The sequence below is a fragment of the Lolium rigidum genome, chromosome 3 (assembly GCF_022539505.1).
Source record: "Lolium rigidum isolate FL_2022 chromosome 3, APGP_CSIRO_Lrig_0.1, whole genome shotgun sequence".
NCBI classification, from domain to species: domain Eukaryota; kingdom Viridiplantae; phylum Streptophyta; class Magnoliopsida; order Poales; family Poaceae; genus Lolium; species Lolium rigidum.
The window spans coordinates 63054281-63081477 of NC_061510.1; the positions used below are offsets into that span (position 1 = coordinate 63054281).

Below are 27197 nucleotides of genomic sequence, written 5' to 3' on the forward strand. Positions count from 1 at the left end.
AAACCGGGCCTTACACAAAGATTGGGGCACACATCCACAACTTAATTGGAGGCTCCCAACAAATCGCCACAAAGGCCTAGAATCCATCTAGGGTTCCAAGAACCCAAGAGTAACAACTTTCTTGCTTTCACCTCCACGAATCACCGTGGAGAACTCAAACCGATGCACCAAATGCAATGGCAAGAACACCACAAAGATGCTCAAGTCCTTCTCTCTCAAATTCCAACAAAGCTACAAAAGCTATTGGGGGAATAAGAGAGGAAGAACAAAGGAATTCACAAAGAACACCAAGATCAAGATCTAGAGAGTTCCACTCACAAAGAGATGGATTTGATTGGTAGAAATGTAGATCTAGATCTCCTCTTCCTTTTCCCTCAAATGGATTCAAGAATCATTGGAGGAGTAGAGGGATGTGGAAAGCTCTCAAGGTCAGCAATGGTGGAGAGCCAAAGGAGGAAGAAGAAGTGGGGAGAAAGAGGAGGAAGAAGGCCTTAAATAGGGGTCTTAGATTTCTGCCCGTTGGGGCCAAAATCGCGACAGGCCGGCAGTGAAGGCCTTGTTCCACCGGCAGTGCCGGGGTGGCCGGCAGTACTGGCCTTTTTCCACCGGCAGTGCCGGCCCGGCGGCAGTGCCGGGGTGTTCCCGGCGGCAGTTCCGGCCCCCCAGTTTTTTGTCAAACACCCGATACGAAAACCTCAAGAACTTTTGCATCCGGACTCCGATTTTGATGATCTTGGGCTCGTTTCGAAGCTAGTAACAAGATCTACAAGATCATGCGGGGAACCATCATAGTCCAGCAAAGTAGGATAGAAACAAATGGATAAAGGTTTTACCTATTTATAAACAGCAAACCGGTAAAACCTCCAATATGGAAAATGCAACAACTTGAGTTAGGAAACTCGGATTTAGGTGAAACCAATTTTGTTGTAAAGAAGATGATAAGAGCTACCCCACAAACAGTGAAAATCTTAAGAACAAGTGGGGTAGGTTTTTCTATGTATTAGAGTGAAACCTCTCAATACGAGAAACCGAGAAAAACTCCAATATCGAAAACGCAACAAGTGATTCATGCGGAATCCGTTTTCGATGAACTATAGCTTGTCATGAGAATAAGAACAAGCTCTAAAACAGCATATGGATAAGATCCAAATAACAACCAAGAAAGATGATGCAAGGATGCAAAGGTTTGAGCTCTCTCCGGACGATACGATCGAGTTACTCACTCGAGAGCCCTCTTGATAATACGGCAACTAAACTATAAACCGGTCTCCAACTACACCATGAGACCGGTGAGAAAGAAACCCTATCAAGAGCAAACCTTAACCTTGAGTATTCCACTTGAGCTTGATGATAACGATCTTGACCGCAACAAGATGGAATACCTTTCTTGATTGTGCTTGCTTGACGAAGTCTTGTGGATTGCTCCCCCATAATCCACCATGGGAGAGCTTCTTCTTCGGCGCAACTTCACAAATCCATGATCACCATATGAATGGCAAGAGTCAATCAAAGGATCTCTTCGAGATGGCTCATCTTGAACTAGCACTTCATTTCTTCATGGCAAGCTTCAAGCTTATGAACTCTTCGAGTTGGCTCGTCTTGAACTTACACTTCATTTCTTCATTCTTCATCATGTTGATGTCTTGAAGTAACTTGAGGGCTCACTTCATCTTCATCTTCAAGACATACTTGACACTTGATATCCTTCATCAATTTCTTCTTATTGCAACCTAATACAAACATGTTGATGTCTTGAAGTAACTTGAGGGCTCACTTCATCTTCATCTTCAAGACATACTTGACACTTGATATCCTTCATCAAATTCTTCTTATTGCAACCTTGAAGCCAACATATGATTCAAGAATTGCCTATGGACAACTCCTACAAATATAACTCAATGCAAACATTAGTCCATAGGGATTGTCATTAATTACCAAAACCACACATGGGGGATCCATGCACTTTCAGGGGGGCGGTGGCCCCCTCTGACTTGCACATAGCTACGCCAGTGCTAAAAGACACCATGACTCTAGTTTATGGAGGAGGCGAGGTTGGTGGGCCGATAAGGCCTTCTTGCCGCTGCATGTCCTCCCGTTGTTGTGCGTCGAAGAAGTCCTCTTGAACCACCGCTCGCTGCTGACACGTGGCGCCGGCGGGACACCGGCGCCGGCGGGGGGCATCCTCCAGACGCTGGCTAGGCACCACATGTCGGGCGACACTGGGTACCGTGCTTCATACATCGCCCACACTTTGGTGACGGTGAGGTTTCCCCTCCCGAAGCCGTGCGCGGCAGCGCCTATGGAGTGGCGACTGCTCGACATGGCGGCACATACCTTGTAGGTGGGCGGGCGCTAGGGTTTGGGAGCCGATCACTATGAGAATTTTGTCTAAGAAAAAAGGCTTACTATTTTTCATCTTCGTGCAAAAAAGAAGTACTCTTAGTCGCAGCATGCATGTTCCGCCGTAACAGAAGTAAAAATAGCATCGCCTTCCTAAACGGAAATTGCTGGGCGTCCTCCGGGGGATCTGATTTCCCAGCCCCCGGGTCGCCAGCCGTCGGATCAGCCATCTTGGACGGTCAGATCTGCTTTTACTGAATATAGCAAAAAAACACCCCCCGGCAGCAAAAAAATAACCCGTTTTTGCTACATTGTAGCAAAAAACGGTTCAGTCATGAAATCAATAAAAAGGCTGAGCTAGCCGGAGAGCTCGTAGTAAAAAAAATGCTATTGTAGCAGAAAAATGCTAATGTAGCAAAACCCAATATCACCCTCGCCGGAGACCTCGTAGTTTCTATACTAAAGTAGCAAAACAACAAAACAATTATAGCAAAAAAAAAGATAGCAGACATCACTTTTTATAAGTCAACCTCACTGGAGACATTGATAGAGAATTTGCCGACCTCACTGGAGACATCGCCGAAGGTAACATAGCAAAAATAATGTACTATTAAAGCAAAATCACACAATGTTTGTAGCACAAATTATATGGTATTATAGCAAAAATGATCTTAGAACTCGCCGGAGACATCGTAGCAGCAAATTTTCAGTACCAAATTAGCAAAACAGCAGAACAATTGTAGCCAAAAAATTGTATAATCTTAGCATCAGTGTTTTTATTATACAACAGGCCCCTAACAGAGATGGTAACGCCACGCTGTAGCACCTCGCTCCCACCGCTGGTAGTACATCGCCATCGACGGGATCTCCTCCAACCTCCGCTCTGCTGCGGTTTGCTCCTCCCCCGTCCCCCATGCTGCTCCACTGCTGGCGCGCTCCCAGCGACGAGCGGCCCCTTCGCCGGCGCGCAAGTCTGTGAGCTCCCGCGTGGAGGAAGCCGACGAGGAGCTCGACGCAGTGGCGAAGGGCGGACCTCAGTGGGAGGGGTGAGGGCACTACGACGCCGTCCGTTGTCCTTGCGGGCGAGGAGGGACCGCCAGCGGCGGTTGGGGCAGGTGGCGTTCCGCGAGGAGGAGGCCGGCGCGGAACTCGTGCTGGGTCGACTGGCGGAGCTCGTGCTGGGGCGGACGACGGTGTGGCGGCGCCGGCGAGTGGCGGAGCAGCGTGGGCTGTGGGCGAAAACGGCAGGCGGCCATGGCCCTGCGCGAGATCGAAGAAATTTCAGTGGGCGTTGGAGAATTCGGGAGGTAGGGGACGACCTGTTTGGTAGGGCCCAGCGACACGCGTCGCACGCATAAGCAGGAGGCTGCGGGACGTCCGTCCCGGGGGAATCTAATCATTTTCCTTCCTAAACTTAATCGCTTGAAGACTTGAACGGTTCAGTGTTGATCCCCTGAACAGGTTTTGTAGCTGAAAAGAGAACATGCCGATCCTTGAACATGCTGGGCAAATGCAAGTGTGCAAGTAAGCAACCGCACAAAGCGCACAAGCTCATCCACCTGTCGTAAACGGCTAGCTAGAATCCCCGAGGTGCACAGGGTTCACCGGTCTACGCGCAGCGGCAAGGAAAGCTGGTCGATCGTTCGTGTTAACAACTTACCGCAAGCGGCAACCAAAGGAAGCGGCCGCGTGGCTGTCGGGCCCAGCTCGCAGCCACCGTAATTCTTACGGAATCCGATAGCACGACGGTGACGCAACCTATCGAAACACTGAAACAGAAACAGTAGTCAGTTAGCCTTGTAGTTCAACTTCAATCCGAATCGAGTTTGGAGATGCAATGTTGTTGTGTATATATGCGGCCGATCCACACCGACTCCCGAATCCATCATCTGCTTCCACCCCGCACATACCATCCTGCCTCCAGCAACAAGACCGTCGATCGAGCGCCATGGCCATAGTCGCCCGCAAGAGACCTGCCGCCGTCCTCGCGACGACCACCAAAGGACCGGCAACGACGTCCCGCAAGAAGAGCCGCACCAGCGCCGATCAGTACGAGAAGTTGGCCTGCCTTGGCGAGGGCGGCTTCGGCGTCGTCCAAAAGGCGCGCCACCGCGCCACCGGCAAGATCGTCGCCATGAAGCACCTCTCGTCGGCGGGAGCGGACGAAGCCGTGCTCCGGCGGGAGGCCCGCTTCCTGGAGACCTGCAACGGGAACCCCTACGTCACCGGCTTCGAGGGCCTCGTACGCGACCACGCCTCCGGAAACCTCTGCCTCGTAATGGAGTACGTCGCCGCGCCGACCCTCCACACCTTCATGTGGGACAGACGCCACAGCCCGCCGCTGCCGGAATCAAGGGTGCGGGCCATCATGTGGAAGCTACTGACGGGGGCCAAGCTAATGCACCACCGCCACGTTGTCCACCGAGACATCAAGCCGGAGAACATCCTCATCAGTGAAGACTGCAAACTCGTGAAGATCTGCGACCTAGGGCTATCAATGTGCATGTCCGAATCGCCGCCCTACAAGCTTGTCGGCACGGTGCCGTACATCGCCCCAGAGGTCCTCCTGGGCAAGCCGGATTATGACGCGCTGGTCGACACCTGGTCGCTCGGGTGCGTGATGGCCGAGATGCTCACCGGCGAGACACTTTTTGAAGAAGATGTTGACGACGACGACCAGGGCGAGGTCAACGAGGCGGACCCCGTAGTCCCTCTCTGGGGTATCTTCCGGGTGCTCGGCGTGCCAGACAGCCGAACGTGGCCGGAGTTCAAGTCCCTGCCGCTCACAGCCGAGGTGCTGCCACTGCTGCCGAAGGAGCAGAAGCGCAACAGTTTGCGGGACATCTTCCCGGAACAGAAGCTGTCACAGCAAGGGTTCCAGGTGTTGCAAGGGCTTCTCACCTGCAATCCCGAGAAGCGGCTCACGGCGGCCAAGGCGCTCAAACTTCCATGGTTCGCTGCTCCTCGTCCATCGGCCGCCGCAGCTAAGGTTGAAGCATTGCCATTGCCGAGAAAGAAGACCCCGCGCTTCATTGTTCCTGCTGCGGTATTGAAATCACAACGGGTGTAGAACTGTCCAAAATGTAATTGTGCTAGGATGGTCGATCGAGTTGTAAAGAAACGATGTAAATGCTTTATGCAGATTTGAGTTACAGAGTAATTATCATCTTTTCAGATTATGTGTCTGTTCATATGCAATAATCGTTGAACTGTTTACTTTCGAAATTAGATTTTACTCTTGCGTATACATGCTCTGTCCCTACATGACGCCTCGAGAACAAATCATGCTTTCTGTGCGATCAAGAAGTATCATGAACGAAGGGGGAAATTGTGTGGATCGTGGTCGTTTACTACCACTACTTTCTGCGACGGAATTTTGGAAGAGAACACTGAAACGGATCAAATTTGCAGACTGAGTACAAATTTTGCAGACAGAGAACAAATTTTGCAATGCAATGGAATATAAGTGGGTGGCAGTTTCAGTTGTAGCAACATAGACCAACGACATGTGCCTTCTGCTAATGCGATAACAAATTTGCGCATCTAACCGAACAAATTTTTGGAGTGCTGTAATCTGTATAGGAGGAAGGTTTGTAAAGAACCCAGATTCCCATGGTGGTTCCACCTAGTTCGTATAGGACCCTTCAGGTTAGCAGATTACTTACAGTGTCAATCGAACAGTCGATGATGCTTTTTTTTTTGCAGGGGAACAGTCGATGATGTTTTAGCTCCATCCTGCCAATGCTTTGTGGTCACCGTCAGCAGGGCGCAATGTTGATGTTCTTCGCTGGCGCAATCGGATGGCACGACTATGTCTGAAACTATGGTGCAGATCAGCGAATCTGCATTGTTTCAGTTTCTATAAACCCTGGCGTGGGAAGCATAGATACTTAGATATCATCTTACTTGTGGGTTGTTCCTGAAGAGCAGAGCAATATAATGCATAGTCGTTCCTGGTGAACCAGCATTGAGGGAGGCTCAGTGCACGAATGACATAACCATCTCGGGAGGAAGATAAGATATGTTAAGCCTTTGCTACAAACTGAGGATAATACCTCTCTTTTCCCATACAATGCAACAACAATCAGAGTGGCGTGGAGAGTGGACTGGACAGGGACAGATCCCTCCCGGTCCACATTTAATATGGCGCCCGCTCCCACCGACAGCTGGGTCCAAGGGAGACGAGCAGGCAAGCAGGCGGACGCGATCGGATGCCGCGTGCCATCCGCGGCCACGCAAACCTAGCCCAGATTTGATCCGGGTTTGCGTCGTTCCGGACACCGCGGTCATCCGCATTTGTGATGCGGGGCCACGTTGGACCGCGGTATCCGGTTGGATCCATCCGGACATGTGGGCACGGGATGGGTCGCCGCTTTGCAGATGCCCTTAGGCTCCAGCCGTCTCTGTGTATGTATGGAATTAACACAAGATGCATGTTAGCCTTCTGACAGAGCGGCTTCATAGTCACAATGATAATATCAGAGTGTGATCCATAGTCCCTAGTTTGCAGCCACCATAACCATGACTATGGGATCCGATAGCCCTGTGAGACCAACAGGGGGAGGAATCCCTGTGACATTTTGTTAAGAAGGTGTGTGACACACACGCGTAGCCCATGGGTCGAACTCGAGCTGCTTGAGAGGCGCCACTGCGCTCTAATCACTAGGTCAAAAGCGAAAGAATTAGCCATATCTAGCCGGTGTTAGAAACATAAAACTAAAGCCACCCAAGTGATATTACATGGCACTCAAGTAAGCCCAAGCAACAACAAATAGCTACTCAATACTTCTTTTGAAACTTCCAGGATCAGGTACTGCAACATCAAAGGCGAAGCCAGGTCAATCATTTCATCTTCATCCGAAAGAGAACTCCCGAGCATCCACGATCCTCATCGTGCGATTTAATGACTATGTGCAGATTCAAAGATGTCAAATGCAGAACTTCATCTTGGACCAAAATAATTTCCTTATGACCATCTTTCTGTAAGCTTAAAGAAGAGTGGTCATAACAAATTATTTCGGCCGGAGATTTAATCAACTTTTTTTTTCAAAATTAACATGCCTATTTTGCAATTTTCAAATAGCCCAACACATAGCTGCTAACCCCACAACAGGCACATTAGGCATACTTTTTCTTTTGCAAATTTTAAAATCCATGATAAAATTTAAGAGAAATTGCGAGGCCATATGGGGGACACATGAAATATTGACAATACTCAATGCATATTTATCCGTTGGGCGGGAGAAAAATAAATGGTGAATATGGTTCCCAACTCTTCACAAAATCTCCACTTGTATATCACCTTGCAACTCCCTTTTGCTAATATTATCTTTCTGAGATTTAGATGGGGTATTTTGGGAAATAATATTACGTTCATAGATTTTGGCACGAGGCTTGCTCTAATCATGGCTCCAATTACATGTGATAATAATAAAGCTAATGGGCAGAACACAAGCTATAAACACCCAACACATAAGCTCATCCATGACTGCCTGACCATTACCAGGCACCGGCCAAGCTAGTGAAGCTAGTTACTAGTACTCCTTCTGACGACAGTTTTCCACCGCCATTGCCACATGACGCAATCTGTCTCCCCGAGTAAGAAAGACGCGTAGAGTAGTACGCGTACGCCCAGGGTACGATGATCGACTGGAATCCGAGACTGTCCTGTGCAAACAAAAAAACGCAACCGCCAAGAAAGAAATAGCTCTGGGGCCCACTTGGCAGCCACACTTTAATAACTTAACTGAATCCGATAGCAGTTCAACCTGGGGAAGAACACCCATCGACGGTTTGCGCGTATCAGAGTGAATCCGACTTCGAGCTGAAGTCGCGCTCTCCCTAAGCTATATATATGGTCGCCGATCCATGCCATCTCCACCTTTGCCCATACCATCCCCTCCTCCCTTCTTCCACCATCTCCACCCTGCCCATCCTCGTCTCCACCAGCCAAGCCGTCCGTCGATCGAGCGCCATGGCCGCCTGCAAGCGTCCTGCCGCCGTCTTCGACGCCGACCACGCGACGACCACCCAAGCATCAACGGCGGCATGCAAGAGGAGCCGTCCCAGCCTCAGAAGCTCGGATGAGTACGAGGAGGTGGCCCGCCTCGGCAAGGGTGGCTTCGGCGTCGTCGTCCAGGCGCGCCACCGCGTCACCGGCAAGACCGTCGCCATCAAGTACGCTGCCGAGCTGGAGCAGGAGGCCAGCTTCCTGCAGGCCTGTAGCGGGAACCCATACGTGGTCGGCTTCGAGGGCCTGATGCGCGACCACGCCACCGGCGGTCACTGCCTCGCCATGGAGTACGTGGCCGCGCCGAGCCTCCATGCCTTCTTGTGGGAGAGGCGCCGCGACGGGCCGCTTCCGGAATCAAAGGTGCGCGCCTTCATGTGGAAGCTCCTGACCGGGACGAAGATGATGCACGACCGCCACGTGGTCCACCGCGACATCAAGCCGGCCAACATCCTCGTCGGCCAAGACGGCGAACTCGTGAAGATGTGCGACCTCGGGCTCGCACTCCACATGTCCGACTCGCCGCCCTACTCCCAGGTCGGCACCGTCCCCTACATGGCGCCGGAAATGCTGCTGCACAAGCCGGACTACGACGCGCTCGTGGACACCTGGTCGCTCGGGTGCGTCATGGCCGAGATGCTCACCGGCAAGACTCTGTTCCACGAGGACGACGATGACGACAGCCACCAGGACAAGTTCGACGATACAACTCACATAGTCCAGCTCTGGAGTATCTTCCGAGTGCTTGGCATGCCCGACGACCGGACGTGGCCGGAGTTCAAGTCCCTGCCGCTCACCGCCAAGTTTCAGCAGCTGCTACCCGGGGGGCTCAATCACAACAGGCTGCGGGATATGTTCCCTGAAGAGAGGCTGTCAGAGCAAGGATTCCAGGTGCTGCAAGGGCTTCTCACCTGCAATCCCGACAAGCGACTCACGGCGGCCAAGGCGCTCAAGCACCCATGGTTCACCGCTCCTCGTCCCTCTGTCGCCGCTGCAAAGGCTGAAGCTTTGCCGTTGCGGAGAAAGAAGACGCCAGGCTTCTTGGTTGCACTAGCGGCGGCATTGAAAGCACAACAGGTGTAAAACATGAAGTTGTGCTTGGATGATCGATCCATGTAATTCCTTGATCGAGTTGTAAAGAAACGATATGACTGTTTTATGTAGAATAGCATTGTGTTATATTGTACTGTTTATTTGGGAGAAAGTAATAGATCTGCTCTGTTCATGGCCTGAACGTTGTATTGTTCAATTGGGAAATTTAACTTTACTCTTGTGCTTATATGCTCGCATGTCCCCTACATCAAGCCTAGAGAAAAAATCATGTCTGCATTATGGCTGTTCACTAGTTTATGCAATCGAAAAGAGAACACTGAAAGAGGCGTTGGAAAACAGAGTATACCCCATAAGGTAGTTTCAGTTTTAGCAAGAGAGACCCAGACCATGAGTAGGAGTAATAGATCTATCATGTCTGCATTATGTGTGATTGTGCTGTTTATTTGGGAGAAAGTAGGAGTAATAGATCTATTATGTTCATATGGCCTAAATGTTGTACTGTTCAATTGGGAAACGATTGACTGTTTTAGGCAGAATCGAATTGCAAAGCAATTGACTTCTTTCCAGACTATGTGTGATTGTACTGTTCAATTGGAAAATTTGATTTTAATGTAGATGCTCTGTCCCCTACATGAGAGTGGCCTCATGAACAAATCATGTTTCATGTGCGGTCTAGAAGAAGTATCACGAACAAAGGGGGAAATTGTCTACAATTGAATTTTAATGTAGATGCTCTGTCCCCTACATAGCACCTCGTTTACTACTTTCTGCAATGGAATTTCGGAAGAGATCACTGAAAGAGTAGATAGAAGTTTGAAAACAGAGTATACAATGTGGCTGTTTGAGTTGAAGCAACATAGACCGAGACCATCAGTAGCCTGTACAAGGATGGTTTGTAAAGATCCCAGTATAGGTCTGCAGCTCCATCATCGTGCAAGGCCATTAAAAAAGGGATCAAGCCAATTGCCAATGCTCTGTCAGTCGTCGCCGCCGACAGGGCGACATGTTGATATTCTTCACCGGCGCAATCGAATGGCGTTTGCAGATACGCTCGTACTGAAACTATAGTGCAGATTAGCGGGTATGCATTGTTTCAGTTTCTAAACCTGAAGTTGGAAGCAGAGTCTCCATTTTACCTGTGGTTCGCCTCTGGAGAGCAGAAAATAAAGCACAGTACTTCATGACGAACCAGCACTGAGTCATTGGCTACACGTTGTAGCAAGTAGTTGAAGCTTAAGATTGATCAATGCACGAACAAAATTACCATTTGGGAAGGAGAGAGTAGACTACGGTAAGCCTTTTAGTAGTACTACTGTCTATAATAAGCTGCGTTTCCCATCCAATGCAACAAGAATCAGAGTGGCGCAGCGGAAGCGTGGTGGGCCCATAACCCACAGGTCCCAGGATCGAAACCTGGCTCTGATATTTTTTTTGGTTCTTTATTAATTTGATTTTTTCTTGTCAAATTTTCAATTAGGTTTTGACTTTCTATTCAGAGTTCAGACAACATTTATTCTGGTTTTTCCCTTAATTCTTGTTGCTGTGCATAATGCATTCCTGCTGAATTCCTTGCAATCCCCAAGCTGAAACTGACCTTTTTTGTTGAAAGAATCCCGAATGAGGTTTGAATGTAAATGATTTTGCATGCGTACTTTAAATTTAAATAAGTAGAATATTGTACTTACCCGGTTTCTGGCTGTATTTCAGTTCTGGAGTATAAAAAAAGGTCATGAACTTCTTTCGTTCTTTGCACACAAAGCACTTAAACTGGTACGGTATATGGGGGAAGAAAATGTCCTGGAAGGTGGACAGTGAAAACTCATCATTTTTTAGCACGCCAGTATCTCCGTGCTCTTTGCCAAAATCTAAGGGGTGGATCTGGGGCAAAATTAACCGGTTGTCCCAATATAAATCACACATATTTCCCACTTAAAATATAGGTGTCACACTATATATGTACTCCATGAGAATTTTTTTTTAACCTGCTGCCATGTGGGCCCTTAGCATAACCTAGGTGCGCCCGCTTTTGTTGTAAACCTCATTAAAGGAGTTTCCTAATTGGGTTACATATCAGTCTTTTGGTACTATATATATTCGAGCGCATTTAAAATACATATATGTCAAGGGAAACTGTAAACAAATTGTATACATAATGATACATGTACGAAACACCGCAAACGTACACATGAAAATATATTGCGCTGATTTGAAGTAGCTATCACTACAAAAGATCATGACAGGCAAAACCACATATAGTGGAAGCAGCAATCAACTATGGAGGAGGGGTAGAGAGATGGGACCATGCCGAAGCAACCAGGGTCACAATGCATAAGTGTCAATAGTCCTGGGCATCCGATTTCAACTAAAATTTCAATTCGCTTTTGGCATTTTGAAAACTCTGAGAAATGGCCTTGAAGGCTTCATCGATTTATTGGTTAACAAACATCTTAGTTAATCATTATTTTTGTTCAATGTTTAATTTTAAACCAATCTTCAAAGGGTGACTGTAGCGGCTTCCGGCTCATGTGGCCGAGAGTCAAAGTCAAGAGAGCAACAACTAGGGTTCTCTTAGACCGAGCGGCATGTTCGGGTAGCTACTTAAAAACTAGGGTTCTCTTAGAGAGAATCAAAGGAGCAATGGGAGTGACAACATGGGAATGGAAACGTCTAGACATGCGGAGATCTTGGGTTGTGGTGTAGTGGGCTCTTGGCCGGAGTAGTTAAGCGCATGAATGCTTTGTGCTTCCTACTACACCGATGCCGACCTTCACGGTGTTGTCTCGGAGTTGATGGCATATTGTGCTTATCGATCCTTCAGATCGACGGTTTGGTCTTCTTGCTTTTCTTTAGATCTAGCGAGATTTGTTTCTCGACGTGTACTAATATTCGTTGTTATCCATGGCGATGCTGGGTGGCGGGACGAGGTGGATGCTTTAGAGTGAAGATATTGATCTAGAGGTGGTGGATTAGTCATTATTCCTCGACTTCATCGATGGGGTTCGACGGATCTTGGTCCAAGGTAGAATGAGGACGTCCCCGGTCGACATGCCACAACGCTATGTGCATCACTGCTTATAGCGGGCATGTTCATCAACTCATAAAGCTTTGTTGATAATGGTGCCTTTTGGATCTGGCAATGGTGGAGGCTCGATATCTCTTCCAACACGTGTCTAGGTAGTGGTCGCTGGCTTCGGCGAGTGCAGGAAATCATAGGGATAGTTTTAAAACGCATGATTCTCATGGTCACTTTTCAAATATGTTTACTCATGTGATTTAATTTTCTATTAATAAAATACATGGTTGCTCTCAAAAAGACTTATCTTGGTTAGTTCAGTTTTCGGTTAATTCGATTAAAACCAAATTTAATTAGATGTATTCAGTTTACTCTCTCCATCCCGAAACAGAATAGGTCCCTGATTTTTTTTCGAGGTTAAAGGGATCCTTGATTTTTGCTCCTCAGTGAATTTCAACTAACTTGTACCTACAATACAGTATGTTCTAAAATTACAAAATTTGTATAAAAATATGAAATGAAATGAATTATGAGATCATTTATACATTCTAAATTCACAGTACAATTTACTCCCTCAAATGAATTATGGAACGGGGGAGTACACATTATAGTGGTTTAAATTGTGTGTGACCTGCGAAGAAAATATACCGCACCTTATATTTTGGGACAGTACTTAGCCACGGAAACTAATCCCGGCTAACTCGTTTTCAATTCTGGCTAGTTTGGTTAGTATACCGAAATAAAAAGATGCAGCCAATTAATATTTGAGAAATACTTTAAATTCAATATATCGTCGCGAAGAGCTTGTCGATTCCAAAATTCAGAAGGCTACACTGACTTTTCCTCTCCTGAGCCGCCTCCCCCGATCCAGCCATGTCGTCCGCGCCGCCCGCCCAGCAATCGAAGCCCTCCTACCACCGCCGCCATCCCAACTCCGGCCCGAGGCAGCAGCAGCAGCAGCGCTACGTCCCCAAATCCGCCGCCCCTCCCGCCCCTAAACCCTCGCCCCCGCCATCGCTCACCACCGCCCTCCGATCGTCGGCCGCCCCGTCCGCATCTGGCGCCGATGGGTTCGTGGCGTACCTGCCGCACGACGAGGCGGTCGCGGCCGGGCTCGGCGGCCTCGACGCCCAGGAGTCGCAGGCCGTCGTCGACCTCCTCAACGACGCGCTCGCGGCGCTCCTCCGTGCCAAGCCCCGCGAGTTCTGGCGCCAGGGTAACCACGGAACTCCTATGTTACATTAGTTGATTGAAAACCAGAAACCTTAGTTCTCAGATTGGGACCCTGAGTAGATAATAACCTGGGAGCTTGACCTGTTAATTTTCGGTTTGCTTGTTTGGTAGCCCAATACAATTAGTGCGAATTCTTATGCATACTTTTGTTGTTTGTGTAATTTGCTAAAGCTGTGCTCTAGCGGATATCGACTCATTCAGATGGGTTTGATTCACTGAAGATGACAAACTGCTTCATAGTCAGGATTTAAAGACGTTTCTTATCACATTAGTAGTTTAGTTTATCTTCCATAACCTAGAATGTATTATGCTGTATACGGTGGCTTAGATTGAGGAGTAGTTCATGCTTGAACTCATACCTAGTTTATATACAAGAGTATTACACCCTTTGCGGAGTAAATGTGAGTATAGCTTCATGGCATGCTTAGCAAATTGATTGCTATTTCTAAATACTGCCTGTGTTGTTATGATATATTGGCATCTTCCTGCCTATCTGTAAAAGAGCGCATATCAAGCTTCTCAACGAGTTGCGATTTGGAGAACTGTTCTAGTCAATTCCACTGACTGGTTTATGGCTTACACATATTTTTACTGATTAGTTATTTATTCAGTGGTAGTCCGACCATGTCTGGAATCTAGTGAATATATCTGCTAAGCTGTTGAAAGTCCTAGCCTTACTTGTTACTTGGTTAGGAAGTTCGTTTGCCTTCTTAAGTGTATCCGTTATTTTCTTCAACTTGAATATATCAGCAAAATTTCTGTCTGCCGTGCATATATAACTCTACTTCTGCCCTTATGAGTTGTACTGGCTCAAGCAGTCAAGTTTACTAATCAGATGCTTAATAATTTCTAAATTTTTTTACTATCAAACACTAGGATGTGCATGTAGCTCCTTGCATCTTCCCCGAATAGGTATGTAGAGTAACAAAGAAAATCTAATGAGTACATGTATGTATTGGTTACCGATACTTAACTCTACAGCGCTCTCTGTTGTGTTTTGGAATTGTTAAATAGAACTGATCTTGATAAACAATAGTTAAACGACTAGGCAAGTCGATAAGAGAAACTGGGAGATTGTTCTTGCTTTGTGTTTTCTGCAATGTTTTACTCCTCGGGTTAGAACCTGCGTGGAGAGCTCAGAACTCCTATGTTACATTAGTCGAAAACCAGAAACCCTAGTACTTGGATTGGGACCCTGACTAGGAAACCTGGGAGCTTAACCTGTTAATTTTCGGTTTGCTTGTTTGGTAGCCCAATACAATTAGTGCGAATTCTTATGCATACTTTTGTTGTTTGTGTAATTTGCTAAAGCTGTGCTCAAGTGGATATCGACTCATTCAGATGGGTTTGATTCACTGAAGATGACAAACTGCTTCATAGTCAGGATTTAAAGACGTTTCTTATCACATTAGTAGTTTAGTTTATCTTCCATAACCTAGAATGTATTATGTTGTATGCGTTGGCTTAGATTGAGCATTAGTTCATACCTAGTTTATATACAAGAGTATTACACCCTTTGCTGAGTAAGTGTGAGTATAGCTTCATGGCATGCTTAGTAAATTGATTGCTATTTCTAAGTATTGCCTGCGGATATATTGGCATGTTCCTGCCTATGTGTAAAAGCGCATATCAAGCTTCTCAACGAGTTGCGATTTGGAGAACTGCTGTAGTCAATTCTACTGACTGGTTTATGGGCTTACACATATTTTGACTGATTAGTTATTTATTCAGTGGTAGTCCGATTATGTCTGGAATCTAGTGAATATATCTGCCAAGCTGTTGAAAGTCCTAGCGTTACTTGTTACTTGGTTAGGAAGTTCGTTTGCCTTCTTAATTGTATCCGTTCTTTTCTTCAACGTGAATATATCAGCAAAATTTCTGTCTACTGTGCATATATAACTCTATTTCTGCACTTATGAGTTGTACTGGCTCAAATAGTCAAGTTTACTAATCAGATGCTTAATAATTTCTCATTTTTTTTCACTATCAAACACTAGTATGTGCATGTAGCTCCTTGCATCTTCCCCGAATAGGTACTAGAATAACGAAGAAAAGCTGATGAGTACATGTATGTATTGGTTACCGATAATTAACTCTACAGCGCTCTCTGTTGTGTTTTGGAATTGTTAAATAGAACTGATCTTGATAAACAATAGTTTAACGACTAGGCAAGTCGATAAGAGAAACTGGGAGATTGTTCTTGCTTTGTGTTTTCTGCAATGTTTGTACTGGGTTAGAACCTGCGTGGAGAGCTCAGAGCTGCATGCATCAGAAAATGGACCGCTTTAGGAGGTGCCTAAAGCGTTCGTTTAAGCGTCAGAGCCCCCCCCCCTCCGCCTTAAAAAGCATAGTTAATTAGAACTGATATTAATAAACAATGATTTAATCACTAAATAAGCAAACCAGAGAAACCGGGAGATGAAATTTGTTATTGCTTCGTTATTTGTTCAAAATGTTTTTGCTCCTAGAGTTACAACTTGCGAAGAGAGCTCAGAGCTGCATGTATCCGAATTTTGTTAGTGACACCTAATGCTTATAGTTACTTCTTTACCCAGTGGCACAGGATACCTCTCTGCATGCATTCCTAGATAGTTACCTACAATTCAGACACAGGTGGTATGATTTGCCACATAGGAGCCCCAAAGGAACAGTTGCTGGCTTGGTTGTTGGGGAGCTTGAGCTTTGCCGTCGTGTCTTCATGGTTCTCTACCGCATGTGAGATTTCTATCATTTCAAAACTTTCTGTTCAGTTTCTATTAAACCATTTTCATAAGATAGTGTACGCTGGTAAGAGTTGCATATAACTGTTGTGATGTGTCTCTTGTTCATGTATTAGATCTTCAAACAAGGACCCTGGAACAGGTGTGGGTGAGTCCCTTAGCATGAAGGAGCATGCAGGTGAGATTAGGACTACTTGTTTGATCCTGTGTGCATTCATTGAGTCTAGTGCAGAAGGGAGTCGAATAATTTGTTCCCCTTTAGCCCTTTTACAGGAGAAAAGATTGCTTGATCTACCAAAGTTATTGGATATATGTGCTATTTATGGGCATGACAATGGGAAGTTGACAAGTTCACTGGTTGGTTCCCGAGGCATTTTTTACTGATGTTGGTGCTATTATTATTTTCTTTTTTCTTGTACATAGATGCAACTTAAATTCAAATTCATTTTAATTTCAGCTATTTCTTTTCATTTTATGAACTCTGAACGCTCCAGTTAATAATGGTTCTGTATCTCCAGGTTATAAATGCTATCACTGTGCATCCCAATGTTCTTGATGACATCAATATTGTACTTCGCCAGTTCCTGGACATTTTTCACACGATGCAGGAGAGGTGCATGAAGTCATTACAGGTCATCTTCTTGCATGTGTTTTGTGCAACTTTTAATGGTGCATGCCATCTAAAGTCTTTTTTGTTCATTTTTTTGGTAGCAACATCTAGAGAATAAACTTGATGATCTCAGTGTGGAGAAATCCTATGTGACTGCTATAGAACCACTGACTTTTCCTTTAGCTAATGCTTTCTTTTTTTCATTCCAATCAAATTTTTGGAGAAATGCATTTGCACTGTTCATAAAAAGATAGTTTGTTCATTCATCCTATGAGGGAATTAGCCCTCATAGGTGCATGGATGACCGGATGGGGGTGTTCTATTTGTTTTAATCACGTACTGCAATACTGGATCGACTCCTTTAGCTACAAGCTCATTCTACCATTTGGTGTAATATATCGCTGTATTGGTCTTGGATCCTTTTCTAGTGCTAATCCCATACATTTCCAGCTGAATATGACATGTATTATCCTTTTACCATTCCTGGTATGTCAGCACCTCTGTTAGAAATTATCTTGGTGACATGGTTTTCAAAGTGGTAAGGCCTTCTAAAGCGCTGGGAGGGGGGTCTTTGGAAAAACTTTCATGTTCAACTTAATGATATATTTAATTTAATATGATGAAAAATCAACGACACACGATATAATTAAAGAATGGTCATGCATTTTCGGCAATCCAAGGACATTTTATGACATATCTTACAGAATTATGCATGAACACAACTTAACTGTAATTGATTGATTTATAGGACCTCAGCTCACCTGAACCAAATGACAGTGGATATACCCAGCTTCAGAAGGATTTTTCGGAGGTAAGTTTTTATCTATACTGGATTATTTCTGATATATCAACTGTCCTTGTGCCTAAGTTTTATGCGTAGTTCTAAATTTAATTTCCCTCAGGTGCTGGATTTTGTAAATGATGCAATTATCTCTCTGGATGCCTTTGTTGATGCTTATCAGCCTGCTGCTTTATTATTATGTACTTCTTTTGAAGCAGGGTAAGCTTCTCTCGTTCATCCCAGTGATTGGTGCATGTTTCTTAACTAGGGATTGATGGATATATGCTTCTTTATTTGCAGCGATGGAGTTGAGGAATTACTGAACACCCTTGCAAGATTGCATGATTTTTTGTTACCATCTTTGCTTCAGGGCTTCCAAGTTATGTCCAGTTCCCAAAGCAATGGAGAGACTTCATCTGACAGTATAGTTACTGATATAGTTCTTGGCATAAGAATGCTGTCAAAGAGAGCTGTTGTATTTGGTTGGAGATTATTGGAGTTCTGCTATTTAAATGATCAACTTAAGGAGCATCATATCCAAACTTCTTCTACTAAGATGTTTCCAGCTAAAGTCGAAGATCCGATGATCAGGGGAGAGATCATAATCCAAAAACTCAAGGATATCAACGCAGAAGCCACTTATTCTTCTCAAGTGAATCCTGGAAAGACATTTCTTCAAGCCCTTCAAAAGGATTTTCAATTGATAAGCCGGATTGGTGATATTCGGAACAAAGGTAAATTATCGAAATTCTCAATGAATGCTTACTTAGCTCCTTAATTTTGTAAAGGTTTCACACAGCCTTTTCCCCCTTATTATGCCTAATTGTCAGTCCAACATTAGTCCTCTTTTTCTTTCAGAAATAGCATGTGTTCTTGTAGATCTTTTTTAGAAGTAATCAAGGTTTAATTGCCTCGTATTGTGACAATACTTCCTCACAGTCTGTGTGAGTTAACAAAGTAAATAGGCTTATGGCTCAGTGCTGTTCTAGTTTGAGGTAGTCGAACGTTGTCAATCCATGCCAAAATATCGTAGACCAGAATTCAATGTTAAAACGCTGTATTTTTCAAGCTTGTTGGAGTATCATCATATCCTGTAGGAGTTTGTAATGCCTTCCCAGTTTCTGGTGGCCTCTACTGCTTTGCCCTATTTAATGAACCAACTGTATTTACATACTAATCAAGTGCAGGGGCACTTCTGTTTGTGTTCCTATTTATTTTTGTACTTGAGCTATGATCTCATTTCGTTTCTTCTGTATTCTGTTCTGTGGAAAAATTTAAAAGCTGGCAGCATCGTTCTATTTATCTACATACCACATTTCTTATCATCTAAGAATTCAGTTGTCGTATTTGTTTTGATGTCAAATCGTTTTATTCATGTATTCCTTGTTTTGATCCTTAACAGAATGGATATACATGGAACATGAGGATTTCCAGTTCATATCACGTTTGTGTGGATCCACTGTCACTTCTTGGAATAGTGTCTCTGATTTGCCAGTATCTTCCCATGGTGGTGAACTACAGCAGAAGGATGAGGAAGCGGCTGTCATTGAGTCTAAGATTAGTCAGATAAGGGACCTATTGCCTCATTGTGGGAAAGGGTTCCTTGCCGTTTGCTTGGAAGCCTACAACCAGAACCCTGAGGAAGTTATCCAAAGGATATTAGACGGAACACTTCATCAAGATCTTCTAGCTTTAGATACTTCCTTAGAAGAGATGCCACAACAAAAACATGCACCTAGTGTTGGGAAAGATAAAGGAAAAGGCATACTTGTGGAAAGTATGCCCAATATTACAAATAAACCCTATACACTCGAAGCCCAATCTTCTTCAGTTTCATCAGCATCCAAGGCCCCTACCTCGTCTGTAGCTTTAGTTTCATCATCATCGAAGGCTCCTACCTCTTCTGTATCATCAGTTCCACAAGGTAGATTTACAAGAAAGAGCAATGACGATTTGCCAGACTCTACAATTCTAGACTCGCGAAAAGCTAAAGATGCTGTTAAGTCAGCGGTTCTTGAATCCCAGTATGAATATGAGGATGAGTATGATGACTCATTCGATGATCTTGGCTTCAGCGTGGTAGAGTCAAGTTATGAGGAAACTGACGGTGCCAATGATGTTGAGAGTTCCTCGAGTGGCCCGCGTTGGGCATCACAGAAGAAGCCACAGTTTTATGTTAAGGACGGGAAGAACTACAGCTACAAGGTTACTGGTTCAGTTGCGGTCTCAAATGCTCGAGAAGCGGCAGTCTTGAACCAGACTCAAAAGGATACAATTCATGGTCTTGGCCGTGGTGGAAATGTACCTATGGGAGTTCCCAACAGGCACCAACATAGAGTTATGGAGGAAGAGGAGGGTGGTCATGCAGACGGCTTCAGCAGAGGGGGCTCAGTTCCCCATGTTCAAGGCAGAAGAGGTGGCTGGGATCAGAGCAACCCATCGGAGGACAACAGGAATGCTAGTGCCCCTCGAGGTGGCCGTGGAGGGAGAAGAGGGGGCAGGAACCATAGCAACCTGGCAGAGGCAAACGATGGCCAGCAAGGTTTTGGTCGTGGTGCAAGAAGGGATAACCGGCCTGAAGTGAATAACCACTCTGATGGGCAGCAAGGTTTTGGCCGTGGTGCAAGAAGGGACAACCGTCCTGAAGTGAATAACCACTCTGATGGCCAGCAAGGTTTTGGTCATGGTGCAAGAAGAGGTGCCAGGGATGAGGACAACCGGCCAGAAGTGAACAACCACGCTGATGGCCATCAAGGTTTTGGTCGTGGTGCAAGAAGAGGGGCCAGGGATGAGGACAACCGGCCAGAAGTTAACAACCGCCCTAATGGCGAGCAAGGTTTTGGTCGTGGTGCACGAAGAGGGGGTAGGATCCATGAAGATCCAGTGGAGGACAATGAAGATCATAATCCAGCACAAGGATTCGCCCGAGGAGGACCAGGCCCTCGTGGAGGTGGTGGAAGGAGAGGCGGCGGCCGGAATCATAACCGGAGGGATCAGGCGCTGAGGAAGCATATGCAGGGAATGACAGGGCTTTAGCTCTTGCCACCATAGCACCACCTTTTGAAGTGCATCGGGAAATGTAAATGTGGCTAAGTTGGTGAGGGACAGATGATGGACAGATGATGTTCCCAAGCCAAGCTTGTGCTTGGTTGTTCCAGTTACATTCATACGACAAAACAACCCACATAGATTATTGTTTGTTTTGTTAAAAAGTGACAATGTATGAAATGAGAGAATTCGTAAAGGTGAATTGCCGTCAAGTAATGTTCTCTACTCGTGCTTGGTCACGTCAGGAACATGCTGCCGTTTTGGTAATTCTATGGCTTATGATTCAGTGCAAACATGTGTATCCTAGTACTGTGTGAGTTTGGAACAAATTTTGTGTTGTTTAGTGTGCGAATGTGTGACTGCAATGCCATGGTGAAAGATGAGAGTTCCTTTTGTGCAGTCCAACTACTCTGCTAAAACGGAATGTTTTCTTGTAAATGTGCACACTGACCCGCATAACGTTGTCTATAATTTGCATGATTACATGTCATCTCAGTGTTTTCAGAGGTGCTTGCAGAAGAAGATTATGAAGGCAAGGGCAATCATGGCGCCACTAAAGACCCATCAAACCTCCACGTCAGGATGCCACCCTTTAGAACGAAGTCTCTCTGCTTCGCTCTGCTCAGCTTTCTCTAACATGCAGCGGCTAACTCCAGCATACTACAGGAAGGAAGGAAGGCTCATGAAGCTTGGAATCATCATTTGCTCGAGAGAGAAAAGGTTAGCGACATAACTTTCGCCGTAGCTATGCCCGGTGCTTTCTTTATCTGTACGCAAAGAGCGCATGCTCGAGTGATCGATCACCTGTACAGAGAGAAAGGCTGCTGCCGGCAATGGATGAGATGATGGTATTGGTGCTGGCATGGCGTGGCAGCTATGCCGTCCTTTCGCTCTTGGCTAGTATGCTTTACAGTTGATCGTAAACATACTGATGGCTTCCCTTTTTCACCTTTCTGTTTCTTGCAGATATCTGGAAGGATGGTCTGTGCTACCTAGTAGTAGTGCTCTTCTAGTGATAATGTGATATAAAGCATGTTCTTCCAATAAAGTCGAAGGTATGGCCTAAAGATGATAGGTTTCTCCAAGCTTACAAGAGAAATTTTGCTGGCAGAAGAAATTGCACAGATTAGATAAAACACAAATTGCTCAGTCTCTTTTGTAAAAAAAAGAGTTGATCTTGAATTGTTCCTGATCATTTGGCCAGATAGAAGTTTAGTTACCGTGAAAAGTGATTTCCAGTTTATACTAATTACATAAGAAAAAAGTGTATCAATCTTCCAATAAACTGCTATACTACTACTACCTCAGCTCCTTAATATAAGAAGTTTTGGCAGTTCAGATTGAACTGCCCAAAACGTCTTGCATTTGGGAACGGAGGGAGTAGTAAAGAGAGCCTATTTTCTAAGCCTCTACATGGCAAATTACCCAATAGAAAGAGAAAGATCTTATCACCGTTCTCCTTTTGTACACAAAAAATCAGAATAATCCTAACGTATACACCCCGTCGACCCTGATCTCTCCTAACCTTGGCCATCCCAACACTGAATATGTGCTTCCTTGCAACTATCATAGTAACATTTCCTGCAGCTGTCGAAGCTGTCAAAGTTCGTGTGTGTTATGTGCATTCCAAAATCCAGCCTGCTCCTTGACAGCCCACTCCTACGACGACATACTATCATCGTCGTCGGACTTGTTCTCCCGTCGTTGGCCGTACAGACTTAGAACCGGCAGTGAGGTTGTCGCTGAGATACGGAACGACCTTGCGGACCCGACGACGGTTCTGTCCTGCTGCATCCGGCCAACCTCCCTGCAGACATGATCCAGCGTCGACAGGAAGTCCCTCACCACCATGAATATTCTCAGGGGGTGAGCCTCCTCCTTTGAGGCGTCGCCGTGGAAGTAGTCGGTGATGTCTTTCACTCTCCCCAGAGCCCTCTTCTCCTCGCCTCTCACTCGCTCGATTTCCTTCTCGGCTTCCGTCAGAAAGCCCTGCATTGCTATGAAGAATCTCTGGCCCTGCGTGCATTGCCTTTCGAGCTGCAACACGGACTTGATCTTCTCAAGGCCTGTTTCAAGCTTACTGACATAGCTGTGCAGAACATCGAAGTCCATGGAGGCTGCCTTCTTCACGTTTCCGAGCTCGCTGCTCAGCCCCGACACCACTTTCAGGCCTTGCTTATGGAAGTGCTCGTTAGAGCTGGCGGTTTCCTTTTCAGATTTTGCGTCTTCTGATCGAATCATTTCTTGGACAACAAAATGCAGCAGTGTGGTTTTACCATCTGCTCCCTTGACGTCCGCGAGCTTTAGTAGGGTGTCGAGCTTAAAGGCCTTAGCCTCACCCCTGTTTGTGCCGACATTCATCCGGTTTCCAGTTCTCAGCACCGCCTCAAGGAGTTTGAGGAACAGCCTGCTACCTCTAAGATCTTCACAAGCGGCCTGAAAACAAGTGGATAAATGTCAACTAACAACATGCGTGACAGCTGAAAATGTAGGCAAATGATCTTTGATATTCAAGTCTACCACGTGTAGTTTGTAGTACCAAAAATGGCAAGAAGAATTTGTGCAGCAAGAATGTACGATCTCGCATACCTCTAGTGTTTCAAACGATTTCCTTAGGTAATTGGTCTCTGTCTCAAAATTCGCTCGGTACAGCATCGCATCAACTCTTTTGAAGGCAAAAGGTATATCCAGTACAGTCTTGAGAAAACGTTCTGCGGTTCCCAGCTTCGATAAGTCGCCACTGTAATCTCGTAGTTTGACTTCCTCCTCTTTAGTAGGTGCCATCTTGACCAACGTTTCCAAAAGTTCACTGCCCAAACACTCAGCATTGCCTGTTCAAAAATGGTGTGCAGATAATGTATAGTCAGTGAACACTGTTGTGTAAAAATGATATACATATAACAGCAGAACGCTCCATTGAATCACATAAAAATGAGCAAGTGTACAGATCAGGGTGAGAGTTTGATTCAGGGAAAATTATGAGTGTTGGACTTTGGAGCATCAAGTGGTACGACCATGGCATCGTCTATAATGAGAGAGAGGAAAAAGTTGGTGGATGTTTGTTCCATCAGGATGTTCACAGCCTTCCTACTAGAAAAGGATTGATCGAGCCATCTTCCTTTGAAGATCTCATGTCATTGTAAACTCTGTTGAGGTCTTACTATCAAGAACCAAAATTTTCTGTTAATTTTATAGTACCTGTCACTATTGAACTGCATGCCCACCAAGGTCCAAACTCGAATCTCATTGAAAGCAAAACGCGAATCACAAAATCAGATGAAAAGAACTAAAGGACACCTCCAACTGAAGATTTTTCTGACAGAATAGCGTATTCTTTTAACTATAAAGAACAGTCGAGAGCTGACTAGATATGGCGGATGTCAAATCATGCGCAGGAATTACTGCTAGCAGGAAAATTGAGCCGACAATTTTGTCCAATGGAAGCAAGTTTGTCATAGCAGTTGAACAATCAGTATTGTACGATCACTCACCATCCAAGAGCGCATCCGAGACCTCCTCGCGCGTGACATTCAAGGCACGAAGCAGGATGGCGATGTTCTGTGCTTTCTTGGGGTCGAGCACCCTCTCCTCCTGCCGGAACGGCGGCATGCCGGGCTTCCTCCCAGCGTCCCTCGGCGGCGCGGCGGGCATCGAGTTGTTCATGAAGAGCGCTTCGATCATGTCCTCATCCAACCTGAAAGAAACGGCTCAAACATGATGCATAGTTCGGACAAAAAAGTAGGGATCACGCAGTAATTGTGCACCGGTTCTCAACTGGAATGAGCTTGACTTGAGCTGGTCCCAGACCATGGCGCGGTCGGAGGTCGCCCGCACCTTGTCCCAGTGCAGCGGCTTCAGCTTCGGCAGACCGCCGGCGGAGTCGTCCCCGGCCTGCATCGACGTGCTCCCGTTGTTATCCACGGTTGTCGACGCCGTGATCGGCATCGACATGGCAATGCGGGGTCCTTCCGGCGGCAGCGGCTTCAGCAACCGGCGCCTCGATGTCGGCTCGGCTGTCTTTGGGGGAATTCTGTTGGTTGACGCCATCGGTGGCGGCGGTGGAGGAGGGGGTTTTGGAGCTGTGTGAGACTTTGCCGGCGCTGGTGGTGGTGGAGGAGGAGGTGGTGGCGGTGGCCGTGGAGGTGGGTTGGTGGGTTGCAGCGGCCGCGGGGATGGTGAGATGACCTGCTTGACGTCGGGAGTAGAGCCAGTGGAGAAGCGCGTGCGCGGGGGTGTGCGCGTGCGGCGGGATCGTGCAGGGGGCGGCGGGAGCGCGGCGACCGGGGAAAGAAGTCGCTGGTCATGCTGGGAAGGCTGCGGCGGGATGCGGTGGTGGTGGTGGGCGGGCTGGACGCGCTCGCCTCGCTCCACGTCTCGCCGCACGCGCCGCCGCCTCCGCCGGAGCCAGAGCCCCCCGAGCGCTGCCGCGGCGTGTAGTACGCGGCCTCCTCGTCGGAGGAGCCCATCGTGGGCGCGCGCCGCAGCGGCGGGAGCGGGCGGAGCTCCGGGCTCGGGTGGTCGGTGGCCTCGTCGAGGCACACGCCGCGCCGCGCGCGCTCGTTCCGCAGCTTGCGGTACGGTGACCCGGCGAGGTCGGCGCTGGTGGGCCCGCGGTGTTGGTGCGCGGGCGTGGCGGGCTCCATCGTGCCGACGTAGAGGAAGTCGGTGGCGGCGGGGGCAGTGCGGCGGTGTGCCGGCCCGCCGTCGGGGCCGAGAAGCTTCTGCGACTCGCATCGGCGGCGGGCGCGGCCGGTGATGAGGAACGCGCACGCGAAGCCGAGCAGCGCGACACCGGCGGCGGCGGCTGCCCCGGCCGCCACTATGGTCGCCTTCTTGGGGCCGCTGCCTGCAGCAGAGGCGGACGGCGGGTTGGAGACGTCGGCGGCGATGGTGGTGGGGGAGGTGGTCGTACCGCTACCGCCACCGACACCGACACCTCCACCAGCTGCGGGCGGCGCAGGAGGAAAGAAGTCGCCGGGAGGGGCACCAGGCGTCACTGCGGGAGGACTGGGGTCAGAAGTGAAGTCTGGAGCTGGTGGAGGCGGCGGCGACGGGGGCGGAGTCCACTCAATGGGGAAGAGCGGCTGGTGCAGCACACGCCTGGCGCCGACGACATCGCCGGACACCGCCGGCGAGACGCAGCTGCAGAGCACCAGCTGCGCGAGGAGCAGCGCGATGGCGGGAGGCATTTGGCGGGGCGAGCGGAGCAGAGCATGCAGAAGAAGATAAAAGCCAAAGCTTCGGCTCTGCTTTCTAGAGCGAGAGAAAGACAGGAAGAGAGAGAGGAAGCCGCCATTTTCGGGCTCGGAGAAGTACCATTGCCACGTCGCCATGGATGGAGATCGACGGTCCGGGTCACACGTGGCACCTCCGAATCTGCTTGCTTTCCGTTCCGTCTGCCGCGTCTTTTTTCCTTGCCGCTTCTCTTTTCTTTTTTCCTCGGCTCTCTGCTTTGGCATCCCGCTTTCGAAAACGGTGCTGGATCCAGTCAGTGAATGCCTCTTTTGATGGACAAAGATTAGTGTACAGATACGACTGTACAAGAACTTTGATCGAACGGAGATTTCTTGCTCTGTTTTTTATATAGAATTTGGAGTGGATTAAAATATGGAGTTGTTTGTAGGTTGGTACAAAGCGGAGGCAAAGGAAAATATTCCGCACAAAACACATGCTCAGGTAATTGGAACACGATACTTTGCGTACCAACAACCTCCATCTACATCGTCAAGCTATGCATTCTCTTTTATGTACGAACTGCGGTAGTATGTCCATATCCACGTGGGACCTTGCTCATTAAGGTTGCTCGCTGCAAATTAGCGTGTTTGACCCTGATTAAAGGGTCGACCTATCACCTATGATTCCAGCAAGTGCTCCACGCGGGGTTGAGTCGGGTTGGGTTGATGAGAGAGTACATTGCATGTCATCTAGGGAAGAACAAAAACATGTATGCCCCAACCACTCCCAAATTACATTGCTTCTTAGTTTTTGATAAAAGTTATAAAATTTGTTAACTATATAAAAAATATGTCAACAGTTACAATACCAGTGCATATAATTTGGGAGTATATTTCATAATTCATGATTATATTCACTCCCATGTACAAGATGATGGTACAATTAAAGGACATGAGAAACTCAAGTCATATATTACAGATTATTAAAGAGCTAGTATCATCTATATAGAAAAGTATGCCAATTTTTACGATACCAACACATATAATAATTTGAAAATACATTTCATAATTCATGATGCTTCCACTAACATTGATTTGATTATTGTAGGTTTGACTATGATCAAAACTATTAGGCAATGTAATATGGGAGCGAGGGGGGGTGCATTAGATTATATCTTACAATTAATGTACTTCCTCCGTTCTAAAAAAGCTTCT

The 27197-nt window shown here is 46.9% G+C and overlaps 4 protein-coding genes and 1 non-coding gene across 5 annotated transcripts; 4 read left to right on the forward strand and 1 right to left on the reverse strand.

Annotated features, from left to right (window-relative positions):
- The first annotated feature begins 4288 nt into the window (after positions 1-4288).
- On the forward strand, positions 4289-5410 carry LOC124694926 (putative cyclin-dependent kinase F-2). Its single transcript, XM_047227847.1, has one exon. The coding sequence runs from the start codon at positions 4289-4291 to the stop codon at positions 5408-5410; it is 1122 nt and encodes a 373-aa protein (XP_047083803.1).
- Positions 5411-8314: 2904 nt separating this feature from the next.
- On the forward strand, positions 8315-9433 carry LOC124694927 (putative cyclin-dependent kinase F-2). Its single transcript, XM_047227848.1, has one exon. The coding sequence runs from the start codon at positions 8315-8317 to the stop codon at positions 9431-9433; it is 1119 nt and encodes a 372-aa protein (XP_047083804.1).
- Positions 9434-10756: 1323 nt separating this feature from the next.
- Positions 10757-10828, forward strand: TRNAM-CAU. The gene has a single exon. It is a non-coding gene; the product is annotated as a tRNA-Met (tRNA).
- Positions 10829-13246: 2418 nt separating this feature from the next.
- On the forward strand, positions 13247-21114 carry LOC124701696 (activating signal cointegrator 1 complex subunit 2-like). Its single transcript, XM_047233792.1, has 9 exons — positions 13247-13632; positions 16205-16364; positions 16486-16547; positions 16632-16726; positions 16888-17001; positions 17728-17790; positions 17882-17979; positions 18061-18494; positions 19163-21114. The coding sequence occupies exons 1-9, from the start codon at positions 13290-13292 to the stop codon at positions 20794-20796; spliced, it is 3003 nt and encodes a 1000-aa protein (XP_047089748.1). The 5' UTR covers positions 13247-13289; the 3' UTR covers positions 20797-21114.
- Positions 21115-21961: 847 nt separating this feature from the next.
- On the reverse strand, positions 21962-25997 carry LOC124696436 (formin-like protein 8). Its single transcript, XM_047229168.1, is given in 5 exon segments — positions 21962-23244; positions 23398-23639; positions 24300-24502; positions 24584-25091; positions 25094-25997. Coding segments are annotated over 5 exon segments (2634 nt in total). The 3' UTR covers positions 21962-22467.
- Between the last annotated feature and the right edge of the window lie 1200 nt (positions 25998-27197).